Source organism: Mastomys coucha, unplaced genomic scaffold, assembly GCF_008632895.1.
Source record: "Mastomys coucha isolate ucsf_1 unplaced genomic scaffold, UCSF_Mcou_1 pScaffold15, whole genome shotgun sequence".
NCBI lineage: Eukaryota > Metazoa > Chordata > Mammalia > Rodentia > Muridae > Mastomys > Mastomys coucha.
This window is the reverse complement of record NW_022196897.1, coordinates 136,268,987-136,283,049: the sequence shown is the minus strand read 5'-3', so window position 1 is coordinate 136,283,049 and position 14,063 is coordinate 136,268,987. Positions and strand designations below refer to the sequence as shown.

The window sequence follows — 14,063 nt, the reverse complement described above, 5'->3', positions numbered from 1 at the left end:
TCCTCGCGCCAGGGGTTGGTTCTGAAACCCGCGTTGTTCAGTGCTGGCGGAGTCGGTGGAGTCAGTGGAGGGGCGACAGAATGAGCGAGGCAGACGGGCTGCGGCAGCGCCGGCCCCTGCGGCCGCAGGTCGTCACGGACGATGGCCAGGTCCCGGAGGTCAAGGAGGGCAGGTAGGCCGGACCTGGGCTGGGATCATCCCACCCGGGAGAACCCTCCTCATTAACCCCACTTTGACCCAGGAGACCGGTTCCGACTGACAGGACAGATCAGCGGGGCGTGGCCTTGCGTGGACCTGGTTGTCCGCCCTCATGCTAGTGTGGACCTTTTCTGTCCCTTCTTGCCACCCAGCCGCCGGAGCCAACGCCTTTTGCCTTTCTTTAGTTCCACGCATCTTTTCGACCTGTCCTTGTTGGATCCTCTGATACTACTGGGACAGTCACCTGACCACTGCCCTCAGCGGAGTCTTTTCGCGTTCCCCGTTTTTTCCACTTTCCTAAAAGAGAAGTCAGAAAAGATGCTGGGTCTCCTTTCTGTGTAGGTTCTCCTCCTGCATCTACTGTCGCCGCGCAGTCTGTACTCCTCAGCGTGGAGTAGAGAACCGACTGACATTGTTGGCAGTTTTTCTGAGAATTTGGCCTTGCAGGTTTTTGTAATAGGGACAGTAGTTACTGACAGTAAATCCTTAAAGTTTTTTTGGCCCCAGTCTTTCAGAATTTCAGAAAACTCTATTAGCTGAAATATGGAGCATGCTTCTTAAACTGCACTAGAAGACATTTAAAATTCATTTTTCAACTTGGTGACCTGAATTTTTCTAGATCAGCCTCAAAGTTGTGGAATTAACTTATGTGATAGAAATATTAGAAATATTTATTTGGTAGGGAAGTAGTCAGTGGGAGGGACTTAGGAGGAAGAAAAGAGGCAGAGGGGGAAAATGGGAAGAATCAGGTATGGGATGAGATGGAGGAGATGCACAGAGGATCAGGAAATTGAACAGAACAGTATATAAGCGATGGGGAGCAGGGGGTAGCAACCAGAAAGTCCAAGATGCCAGGAGAGCATGAGTCTCTCAGGACCCCACAGGGATGATAATAGCTGAAATACCCCACAAATATGAAGGAGAACCTGTGAAGACCATATCCAGAGGTTAGGCATTGTCCCCTGGTTGAGAGATGGGGCCATCCATCCATCTACAAAATTTTAACCTAGAATTTCCACTGTCTAAAAGAAATACAGGGACAAAGAGTGAACCAGAGCCTGGAGGAAAGGCCATTCAGAGACTGCCCCACGTGGGGATCCATCCCACATGCAGACACTAAACCCAGACACTATTGCAAATGCCAAGAAGTACTTGCTGACAGGAGCCTGATACAGCTGTGTCCTGAGAGGCTCTGCCAGATTCTGAACAATACAGATGGGGAGGCTCACAGCCAACCACTGAACTGAGTACAGGGATCCCAATGGAGGAGTTAGGGGAAGGACTGAAGGATCCGAAGGGGCTATATCTGGCATCAATGGGAGAGGAGGCTCTTGGTCCTGTAAAGGCTTGATGCCCCAGTGTAGAGGAATGCTAGGGCAGGGAGGCAGAAGTGGGTGGGTGTGTGGGGGAGCACCCTCATAGAAGCAGGGTAAGTGTGGATAGAATAGGGGGGTTGTAGAGGAGAAACTGGGAAAGGGAATAACATTTGAAATGTAAATAAATAAAATATCCACTTAAGAAAAGAAAGAATACACATAAAATTCAAATAGAGTTACAAATGTATGTTTGTAATGTGCTTATTCTGGGTAAAGAAATAAATGTAATAATTGAAAGAAAAAAAAAAGAAATATTTATTTGATCGCCAGCAGTGTGATGAGGGGTTTTTGATGAGAGACAGTTTTTGCTTCTGATGATAGGTTTGACTAATAATAATAAGATAAACATACAAACATGTTTTGACTTTGGAAAGAGGAGTTTGGTAAAAGAACAGGAAGGTACTAACTAGTATGGCTCTTGATTAGGGAGACAAGCCATCCTAAGTTACCTTGAGGTCTCATTAACTAGGACTCACCTTGCTAAATCTGGGTAGATTATGACAAATTGCTCACTCTGCTTGTTGTGGATATTGCTAATTAATTGCTAATGGCTGGTGAGTCTTTAGAATGGAGAAGCAAGGAGTGGCCAAACCTGACTGCAGAAACTAGGAAAGGGTGGAGCTGGGGAGGGCCCTATCCAGGCACTCAGAGAAGTAAAGTGTTTTGAAGCCTGGGCACCCTGGGACCCTTGATAGATTGGCCTAATATTTAGGACAGCTTCTATGATACTTCTGATCCACAGGCAAAGGGGCATATTATCTTTTATTTTAAGGTTCTCTGTGGGATTTCTTCTTTAATGACTACAAATTAGACCCTCTCTTTCCATCTGATCTTTCCTAGTGTCTTACATTTGTGCTAATTGTTTTGACTTTGGCATTTGTAAACATGTTTGCTGTTTGTCAACATGTTTCTTATTTTATCTTTAGTGATCTGTAATGGTTGCTTTTAAAGTGAGTTATAGCCACCCATCCTTCTATACTTACAGTGATAACATTCCTGTTTGTCATTTTCAGCAGTTCGCCTGTATTTTTTTCTTGTCATTTCTAATAGTTTGTCCAGTTATCTTCTTGACTACTGTAAGGGTACAGGGTTGAATGTGAATCAGGAAAGTTTTTGTGAAGAGATGTGAAAGTTGGGAGCTCAGAGATTGGACACTTACCTAGTACACCCAAGGTCCTGGGCTTGATCTTCAGTGCAGAAAACTGAAGAAAAAGAAAGCATGGAATCTGAAAAAAGTATAAACAAACAGTGTTAGAATAAACTTTAGACTTGCTAAAACCTGCAAATCTAACACAAAATCTTTTTTTTAAAGATTTATTTTATTTTATTTTATGTGTATGAGTACACTGTAACTGTACAGATGGCCATGTGTGTGGCTGCTGGGAATTGAACTCAGGACCTTCTGCCGGCCCCGTTCTCTCCGGCGTAATTCACTGTAGCTGTCTTCAGACACACCAGAAGAGGGCATCCGATCTCATTATGGGTGGTTGTGAGCCACCATGTGTTTGCTGGGATTTGAACTCAGGACCTTTGGAAGAGCAGTCAGTGCTCTTACCCGCTGAGCTATCTCGTCAGCCCCACAAAATCTTAAACTGACTTAAAATATTTTGAGATTTCTCCCTCCCTCCCTCCCTTCTTCCCTCCCTCCCTCCCTCCCTCCCTCCTTTCTTTCCTTCCTAAATATTGATTGCACAGTAGAGTGTGAATTTTGTAGATGACAACAGGTAGTTGCAATGTTAAAAATCTTAGACACACCTCAGAATGGAGTGGTGGAAACCTTGATTATCAGAATAAAAGGAAAACTGGTTTTAATAGTGGAAGGGGCACTTTGCAATACTTTGGAAAGTTTCCTGACTCGCAGGAAAAGCAGCATTCACTTTGACAAGGTTATTGAGGTCTCTGTGAGAACAACGACTGAATGATGGTACAGACTTCAAGGATGAGATGAGAGTGAATGAAGGACAGAACTGGCTGCTGGGCAGCCATTGAGAAGCATCTTTCAGAATTGTGCTGTGAGAGTGAGCTTTGGGGTTAAAGCTTCTCAGTGTCTGAGTGAGCCACACAACAGGTTTGATTGTTGAGTCCTTGTAGTCAGTGTGGAGACAGATGGGGGCATTTTAACATGTCACTGCCTGTTAGAGTTACTGTTTGACACCAGTTTCCCAAATGCTTCAGGAACTTTATTCAAAGAGTAATCCTTACACTGTGAGACTGTCTTTTGAAACACCCTTCTGTCTAGGAAGTGTGCTTTAGTTTTTAGTGTATGTAAGTGTTCAGGAGTGAAGGATGCATTGAGATTTAACCTCAGTGTTTCAATAAGTTTCTGGAGGTTTAAGTTCAATTTTCCAATCTAAGATGGAGATAAGAGAGTTATGATTATAGTGTTTGCATCTCAGCACTGCCTACCTGTGTCTTCAAATGGGTCTTTTAACTTGTTTTTCTGTAATTGCTCAATTAAAACACTGAAGTTTTACTCTTTTTAGATAAAAATGATTCTAGGAGAAAAGAATATGAAAAATGAGCAAATTTGAGGTTTAGTTTCTTTAAAAGGTGAGACTTGTTGCTCTTTGGCCTTCATGCTTCCTTGGTTGCTTGTTACTGCATGGATTTGGAGCCAATAGATTTTTTTTTTCTCCCTGCAGAGTTCACAGTTCATTCTTGGATTCTTGGTGTCTTTTTATCTGATTCAAGGCTCTGTGGCTCTTGAAGGCCCTGTGGTCTGGTGTTCAAATACAGGGAGAGTTGAAGAATACCCGTCAAATTTGGCTGTTGAAATGGCAGAGGATTTTGTAAGTTGTGGCTTTTGTGGACACAGTTGTCAGAACAGGTTGCATCATTGTGACTTGCCCTTTCCCATAGAGACAGCAGGCAATGTAGGGTATCCATGTCCTCAAGGGAGCAAGCATTGCTCTAGGCTCTTAAGAAATTTGGACAAACAAGTTGGTTGCTCAGGGCTCACCTGGAAAATAAGTTGCCAGCAGGAGTGTGTGGTGTTCTGTAAATGAAAATAGAGATAAAGATATAAGCTAAATTGTGCAGGTGCATAGTCTGAGGAAAGCCAACGTAGAGAAAATACAGAGGCTTAGAAGTGGACTGTCAAGTCTCAGGATCAGTAGTGAGGTCAAAAGAGTTAACCTCAGCTAAGAGCAAATAAGTGTGTGCAGAGTAAGCATTCGAGCAGTTTGCCTCAAGCGTTCAAGCAGTTTGCCTCATTTGTGTGCCAAGCTCTCTCCGTCTCAAGTGCTCAGTGGCTGCACCTGGCCAGTGCCTACTTTATTTTCGTCATCGTGTGAGATTTTCTGCTAAGTCATGCTCAGTTTTCATAAAACTTGACTAGATATGTTGTGGGGGCACATGCTTTTAATCCCAGCACTCAGGAGGCAGAGGCAGGTAGATCTCTGAGTTGGAGGCCAGTCTGGTCTATAAAAGTGAGTTTCAGGACAGCCAGGGCTAGACAGAGAAACCCTGTTTTGAGAAAAACCAAACCAAACCAAAAATAACACCACCCTAAAACCAACCAAACAACCAAACAACCAAACAACCAAACAAACAAAAAAGTTGACCAGCAAAATTAAAATTACTAGTAGAAGTTGAATACTGAAGTCTTAGAACAAGTTGGATAAGATCAATGGTGTCCGTCTGTGCACTAGGAACAAATGATGGGTAAAATGCCCACTCTGGATCCATAGATCAGAATCTCTAGGCATTGTTTAAAGCTGGGAATATGCTCATTAATGTGGCTCATGTCTTTAAATCCCAGCGTTTGGGAGGCAGAGGCAGGTATATCTCTGTGCATTGGAGGCCAGCCTGGTCTATTGTGTTCCAGGACAGCCAGGGTTACATAATGAAGAAACCCTGACTCAAAAAAAATCAAACCAAAACCAAACTAAACCAAACCAAAACCAAGCAAGCAAGCAAACAAGCATCCAAACAAAAGCTATGAAGGTTGTCTCGATGGAGGAAGTTAAGTTTGGAGCACCCAACAGGGAGTCTTCTAAATTTTCTTTAGCTTTGATCCTATTAACTGTAAGGTATTAATAGTACTAGGTCCCAGGAAATCCTGTAAGGGTTCAGGGATATCACTCAGTGGCGGTGTTGGCCTAACATGTAAGAGGCCCCCAGGTTCCCTCACTAAGACCACAGAAAGAAAAAAGGTGCTTGCTCAGATCATGACAAGATGGGAAATGTGGGACATCCGTTACAAGCCATCTTTGGAATTCTGGCTACTTTCCAGCTATTGTATTGAATCATGGCTGGACTTATTTTGGACACAATCGAACCTTTTACCATGATATGAAGGGACAGTGACTCAAGTAGTGTGTCACACTTTGAATCAGATTACCAAGTAAAGAGTTTTAAAATATAAGGTATGGGGGCTGGGAATGTAGCTTAATGGGACAGGGCATGCTTAGCATGTGCAAGGCTTTTGAGTTCTATTCCCAACACCCTCTTCTTATGTGAGGAACAGTGTGATAAAGGGACGTTTTTGTGGGTCTGAGGCAGATTAGGATAATTTGTTTTGTTGGGCAATGAAAAACGAAAACTGTGCTTTGGTTAGATTTTCATGCTTGCTTTGGTTCAGTGACAACCAGCAACTACAGGTCTGGGATTATATAACATGTTCCTCCATTGGTTCAGGTGAAGTGGCTGATTTCATCAGGGTCCTTTCAAGGACAGGGATATCCTGGTTGGATTGTATAATGTTTTCCAGGTGCTTTGAATATGTCTTTCTTTGGGGTTCTTGCTTTTGCTTTTAAAAACTATCTTTCTGTCATTGGTACTGTAACCAGCCTTGCTTTATTGAATGGATACCTCTCAATTTATTTCTACTGTGGTAAAAAGCTTAGACTATTTAAACAAACAAACAAACAAACAAACAAAAAAACTGCAGTCCCAGACTTTGGTGTGGCAGTTTGCATAGAAGGTTGACTTTGAATTTCTTTTTTCTTTAGTGGAAACAAATCATAGAATTTACTTAAAATCTCCAATTTAGTGTTTTTTGTTTTATGAAATGATAGAGTTTTATAACAATTTACCACTGTATAAATTTATATATATGTATTTTTGGGGGGAAATTGAGATGTAATTCTCATAACACACAGTTACAATTTTAATGTGTGAAAGTCAGTAGATTTATAGTGTTTGTAGTGTTGGTTGGCTACTTTCATTATCCCATTCAGACACTTTTTACCTATTAAGTAATGTCAAAGTTACACGATATGGAAGAAACAATTTCCATTTACACAGAGATGTAAGTAGATAAGTAGATGAACATATTTGGGTGTATACACACACACACACACACACACACACACACACGGTAGGGATAGTTTTGTACTAGTAAAAGGAATAATATTGACATGTCACAAATACATGAATGATCCTGAAAAACCTTATGCCAAGTAAATGAAGTCCTTTCTTTTTCATAGAGGCTCCTTGATGCCTGGTGTTATTTTAAAAGAGGTAAACCAGCAATATAGTTCACCAGAGTTCTGGCAGCTTTCCGCAGAACTGAAAGGCAGACACAGGCAGTCTGACCAGACATAAAGATCATGCTCCCTGCTATGAGAACCGGTTTTACACACTAGTTACTTCCACACTAGAGCACATCTAACTCTGGGTTGGTGATGGAGCTGGCTCTATGACTGACACCTATGGAAGACTTCAGAGAAATAGCATCAGGCCCAGCCCTCAGAGTGTGGCCTGTCCATTCCTCTAAGCCCTGGAGGGGCTGCCAGTGGTGAAAAAGACCAACATGGGGTCTGCAGGCTGACACTGAACCAAGAGATCTAGGCAGAATTACTGGACAAGTGGCAGCTGAATGAAGGATTCTGGGTTAACGTTTTCAAGTTGCAAGTTGAAGAGGGAGGTTCATTACTAAAAATCTATGTTGTGTGGTTCCATTACTGTAATACTTGAAGATACATAGTAGCACTATGACCTTTTGTAGTGTTTTATAACAAGGGCTCTGGGTCCAGACATTTTCCACTCTCTACTATTGCTAATGGTGACAGCAGGCCTAGACTCCTTTCTGCTTTTCTGGTGTTCTTCCAGTTTTGGCAATGGGCATTGCCTGTTAGAACTAAAACTCTTCCCCAAACCCTTCCCTCAGATCTGTTCTGTTAAATATGACTCCTCATTTTTGTAAGTGTATATTTAAATTTTTTAGATAGGAAAATTTTCATAAGTTCATGATATTAGCTTTTTAAAATTTGCTCAAGTTAACCTTTTTTTTTTTTGAAAAAAATTATTTACGTATGTGTGTATTTGTATGTATTAGTGCATGAGTGTAAGTGTGTAGGTATCCATGACACAGTGTACATGTAGGTTTTTGACCATTTGAGTTCTGGGGATTGAACTCAGGTTATCAGCCTTGGCAATAAGAGCCTTTATCCACTGTATTACCAGTCCCTTTAAGTTAATCTTAATGTCAAGTATTTAGTAAAAATTCCAGTGTCATTTATGTAAAGAGAAATGATTCTATGAGGTTTAGCAAGAGACTAATGGTCATCACTTTTTTATTTTAACCAGATAAGAATATGTGAGGTGTTCTAGTCTCTGCTGTCATTTGTCTGAAAGCTACTCGGATTCCAGAGGTAGTAGTTAGATTGGTAAAGCCTTTTGGAATTTTGTTTGTTTGTTTTTTTAAAGATTTATTTATCCTATGTATGTGAGTACACTCTAGCTGTCTTCAGACACACCAGAAGAGAGCATCCGATCCCATTACAGATGGTTGTGAGCCACCATGTAGTTGCTGGGAATTGAACTCAGGATCTCTGGGAGAGCAGCCAGAGCTCTTAACCTGAAGCCATCTTTACAGCCCGGCCTTTTGTAATTTTAACTGCTGAATCCATTTGAATTCTCCAGGAATACCTACCAAATTCCACCAAAGGTAGAAGGATTTCCTCCGATTCTTGAAATGGGGAAGTGCACAATGCTTTGGAAATTAGGGCCTCAGAGTTGGCAGGGCTTCTGTTTCCTTCATGAAAACCTCAGTTCATCCCCACCTGTCTGCTTACCTTCTCTGTACAAGTAGGTGAATATGTCTGTCTCGTTGTTGCAAGCCTTTTCTGAGGCAGAATCTTGGCAGGTAGTCCTGGCTGATCTTAAACTTATAATCCTCCTTCTTCAGACTTGTAAGTGCTGGGCTGCAGGTTTGTGAGCTGTGCCTGGCTCTTCTATTACACTTTGTATTCATTAGTTCTGTGAGTTTTTCCTTTAAAGTTCTGCTAGAAGAAAGAACATCTGGACTATAACTGACCAGAGTATTTTACATAGCTGTAAGAGTTTACACAAAGATATAGTCATGTCTGCCAAGATTGCCAAACTGCTAAAGTTTAACTATGAACCACAAAGCTAGTGACCTTGCAGTGGGGAAACTGGGTGAGCAGAGGAACTAGGTGAGCGGTTGTGCTTCAGAGCGGGCCTCCAGAGCAGCCAGGCTTGTCAGTGTGTGTGGCAGTGCTGATTGTCACTCTGTTTTATCTCCGGCAGTTCCTTCAGTGGCAGAGTTTTCAGAATGACCTTCTCGATGCTGGCTGTGTCCCTTGCCATTCCCCTACTTGGAGCCATGATGCTGTTGGAATCCCCCATAGATCCTCAGAGTTTCAGGTAAGTGCCCAGCAGTCTTGGGAGAATCAGTGTGGGTTGGGAATTGGTTACGAGTAGGAGAGCTCTATTTCTTTAGCACTTGAGTTTCATGTTGAATTAGCTATAACTCAGTATGTGTGAAATTGTCCCTGACATTGTGATAGAAACCAGCTATGAAAATCAGACTAAGAGAAGCTTAAGAGATTGAAATAACTGACCATAGTTCATTTGAAGTAGCAGAAGCACCCTATGGTGATTTAAATCACTTTATGAAGCTTTTGTAAGTAACTAGTTTTTAAGATTTGTAATTAGTAATTATGTAATTCTGTTAAGTTGTAATTCACCAGTGAAGGACTGTGAGGAATCAGTCTATTGTAATTTGAAAAGAAAACCCCTTAACATGTAGTCATGTTTGTGATTGGCAGGGCAGAGTCAGGCTCTTATTGGTGTTTGCTGATATTGAACTTGGGCTGGTTATAGAAGAGCTGTGTGGTTTGGCCTGGAGAAAAGGGAAGGTAGGTTGAGATTTTCATGAAGGAGCTCTCTCAGCTCCCCGAGCCTCTGTTTTCCCAATCATTTTGCAGCACCTACCTCTAGAAATCAAAGGAAATCCTAGTTCTTCTATTTGGTTGAATAAATTTGTCAAACTCACATAAGGAATTCACATAGATTCTGTAGTAGCAAAACTTCAAATCATCATGCCAAAAGAGCCTTGGTTCTCCTCGGAGAACTAATGGGAGTGAAACCATCTGAAGTTTATTTTAGGTGAGTCAGTACTTCATATAAAACTTTAAGGACTTTATACAAGAACTTTAACTATGAAGCGAAGGTAATATACACAACTGAATAAAGTATTGGTGTTTTGTATATAAAAATTAAGATTTTATATTGGATTCAATTCACTAGGAACATGTTCGGCAGCTAAGATACAGGTCCACCAGACTTCAGAGATGAGGGAGGACACATTTCTAATGCTAGGTAGACATGTGGGCAAGAATCACCTTGTTTGTTAGACTTAGAATTACCAAATGGTGTGTGTGTGTGTGTGTGTGTGTGTGTGTGTGTGTGTGTTGGGGGCGGTGAAATATGGATAGAGTACTTGCCTAGCCAAGTGCAAAGACCCTTGATTTGATCCCAGCACTGTAAAAATCAAAGCCAGAATAATGACTGACTACAAATAAAGGTGTGTACTGCTGTGGAAATGAGATTAGCTTGTATTGTATGATCCAGAAGAAATGCTAGCTTTGTCAGTTTGAGGGGCTGGTTATCTTTTGCCAGTGGGTACTCCTTCTTTCACACTTCCTATCTGAGGACAGTCTGGTTGTCTTCTCATAGGTCCTTCTTAACCTGTAGAAAGATGTCTCAGTCTACTCCTAGCTGAACTGATCTAGGCCTTCTTGAATAAGACAGTGGAGTGAACAGTGTGTATAGCTGCAGGTCCGAAGCCTGGTTGGTTCTAGCCTTGTCAAAGAGAGTAGCAAGCAGCAAGTAAAGATGTGATTTTGGAGTTGACTGAAATCCTTTGATCTCAGGAAAGGCCAGTTTGTGTGTAGGAAGCATAGTGATGAGCTTAGCTCAAAAGGGGTGTGCGGCCATGGCAAATGGAAAAACAACTAAGTGAGGATTTGACATTGTACAAGAGGAGCCTGATGAGGCAAGAGGTTCAGATGCAGCTGAGAGTGTCTATGAGCTCAGACTTGGGACTGGTACACTCAGAAATTAGGAGAATGGGCCCCTAAACACAGAGCAAAAGGAGTAGATTGGCTGAGAACTCAAAATTCACAGAGAAGTAAGATGAAGAAAAATGTTAATAAACAGCAAAAAGGCTCTGCCTAGAGCACGTGTGACAAATGGTACTGTGTCACACACATGGGAGGAAGGTAGAGCTGCCATCTTCTCCTAACCTCTGTCACCATTATTAACCATGTGTGTGGTGGGGCTAGTAAGTGTGACTGTGTTTCTGTTTGGAAGTGTCCTCCAGGTTACTAGAGAGAGCTCAGAGCACAGTTAGAAGTCTCTGAGCAGTCAGAGAGGCCATGTGGAAGGTGGCAGGACAGAGCTGCAGCTCTTTAGACGGGGTGATTGTGCGGCTATTAGAAGTCTGAGCAGTCAGAGAGGCCATGTGGAAGATGGCAGGACAGAGCTGCAGCTCTTTAGACTGGGTGATTGTGTGGCTGATATTACTGCGGAGGGAGCAGGAGGACAAAGGCCTGCTTTTCAAAGCCACCTTCCTTTTCCCTTGTGAAAGAGGAGTATGTTGAACTGCATATTTGACTTCTTAATGAAAGAGTCTTTGAGAATACGTTTGACAACGTGGTGAGATGTGAGTAGAATGATAGGGCTGTCCGTGTGGTCATATGTGGTTGGTAGAGGAGCAGAAAAGCCAGCATGACCTTAGTGATGTCAGCTGCAGAGAAGTGAGGCATTGGGGGACATCTGTGAGTTAGAGAAAGTTTTCCATACCTGTCTTAGAGTGGTTTTAGGCCACTCAGGTTATTCTCCCACTTATAGGAGCTCAGAGTGTGTGGGGGACATGGCTTTTCTTCTTCTCCTGTAAGTGGAGGTCCTACTTGGGTTTAATTTTATATGCTTCTTGTAATGTTGATTCTCTCAGCCTTCCCCAACCTGTTCTCCCTTCCTCTCTCCCTCCCTTCCTCTCTGGCTCCTTTCCTCCCTCTCTCCCATTCTTGCTTCTTTTCTTTCTTTGACAAGATCCCACTTAGTACCGCAGCCTAGCCTTCTGCCTCAGCCTCCTGAGTGCTGGGATGTCAGTGTGGCTGGACACTAGCTTCTCTTAGCTTCTGATAGCTTTGCTTACTCCTGGAGCCTACTCTTTGTTTTATTTTTGACCCTTTGAGTTTTGAGTTTCATCCTGGTAGCAAAATGTGGTTGGTAGAGGAGCAGAAAAGCCAGCCAGTGTACTTCTGAAACACTGTTCTAGTCTCGAGTGCTGGTGGAGTTCATTCTCCTGATGGTCTTTAAAATAGTAGCAACAAAACCTATTCTCCAAAACATTGCTATCTTTTAAATCTTCAATTTGACTCTAATTGCTAAGTATACATTTAAAATGCCTAGAAACACCCATATCCTTCCGTGGAAAACAGTCTTTTGTTTTTTAGTGGAAACTTAATTGGTTTTCTAGGCCCTATGAGAGGTAAACTGGATTGGAAGCTGCTGAGCAAAGATCTGTTAAGATGGCATGCTACAGGATAATGTCCTGGATGTGGACATTTAGGGAGACAAACTCAGCACACTTAGATTTGACAGTGCTATCAAAGGGATTTAGTAAGCTTGATTGTGGAAGAAAGAACAAAACATGATCCTTGCTGAAAAACTACAACAACAACAAAAAGATAAATAACTTGACATAATCAGTAACAGCTACAGAGTTAGCAAGGGTGAATGAGTGTCCTTGGCTTTAACTCTGAGTACCTGACTAGCCAGGTAAGGGCCCAGACATTGTCTGATTTGGCCTTTTTGGTGGCCGTCCTCTGCTGCCAACTACTACCATGAGGCCCTTCTTGCCTGCTCTTTCCATTTGCATCCAAGTCTGACTGTCCCTGTTCTTTGTTTCCTCCACCCCTTGAGACATGGTCTCTTTTTGTAGCCCAGGTTGGCCTCAAGCTTGTGACAATATCCCCCTGAGTGCTGGGGTGATGGGCATGAGCCACTTATCCCTGGCTCTACATTTTCTAGTTACCTTCCTGCTGAGATTTTCCTCAGGTTGCCTGTGGTCAGGAAAAAGCACATTAGTACTTCTTGAGAACTTCCTGAGTGGAAGATTTAAACCAAGGTGCAGACGGTTGAGTGTCTCTGGTATTGGCTTTGTGCTCAAACATGGTTTGCTTTGCCCACTTAGCTTGGTGGTTGGGCTTGCCAGAGTCAGAACTAAATTCTTTGGCCAAGGCAGGCAGGCTGCCATCTGAAGTTTGCTGGTTAAACTGAAAGGGTTTAACCTTACAGCTGGTAGAATGCCACAACTGAGAGCCAGGGCAGAGGGTAAGAGAGAGAATTTAATTCAAGTGTGGTGCTGACTCAGAAGTGGCACCAGAGGGTAAAGTGCATTGTCATGAACTGACAGGTAGGTATAATAGAGAGCTTTTTATCCCCCAGGTTCTCAACTAGCCCCCAGTCCCCTTGCTTCTCGTCCACTCATGAGCAGGCCAGGAAACTGAATGGCAAGGTTGTGAGGAGGTTGAGAAATAGTTCTCTTCCTCCTCCTTAACAGTGTGCATTGGGAACTGCCTGTTGGCCATGTTCTTGGGATATAGCAGAGGGAAGCAGGAACAGTAAACATACCAGAGAAACAAATCCAAAAGTCTGTGAGATGGTGATAAGTGCAATGGGAAGATTAGAGCAAGTGCAGGCCCAGGCCCAGGGAGGTTTCAGATTTTAACTTGGGTGCTTAGTAGGCTTTACCAAAGAGGAAAGAGGAGCTTATGAGAGACTTAATGTTGAAGACCAAAAATGCCTGGTACCCAAGGCCTTACAAGGGGTGGGGGCTGGAATGGGGAGCAGAAGAAACAACAAAAAAGAAGAGGTAACAGGATTAGACTGGGCAGTGCAGGGCCAGACTGGGCAGCATAAGAAGTTACTCCAAGGATTTGGTTCTGAGTGAGATGGTGCGTTTACATCAGTGGACAGATGCTGTGATGTAAAGTGGGGTACTTGATTGAGAATAGACTGTAGGGATCAAGAAACAGAGGAGAGAAGATACTGGCCAGGGCAGAGTGACAGTAGAGGACTTGGGAGGAAGGTGCAATCATGTCTCTAGCCGGGCAGTGGTGGCGCACATCTTTAATCCCAGCACTTGGGAGACAGAGGCAGGTAGATTTCTGAATTCGAGGCCAGCCTGGTCTACAGAGTGAGTACCAGGACAGCCGGGGCTACATAGAGAAA

At 42.8% G+C, this 14,063-nt stretch overlaps 1 protein-coding gene across 1 annotated transcript in view; it reads left to right on the top strand.

Annotated features, from left to right (window-relative positions):
- Apmap (adipocyte plasma membrane associated protein) overlaps positions 1–14,063 on the top strand; it is a 24,845-nt gene continuing 10,782 nt past the window's right edge. Inside the window, exons 1-2 of the mRNA XM_031372199.1 lie at positions 1–172; positions 9,069–9,185. Of these exons, the coding sequence (XP_031228059.1) occupies positions 81–172; positions 9,069–9,185 (209 nt within the window). The 5' untranslated portion in view covers positions 1–80. The remainder of the gene's footprint in view (positions 173–9,068; positions 9,186–14,063) is intronic.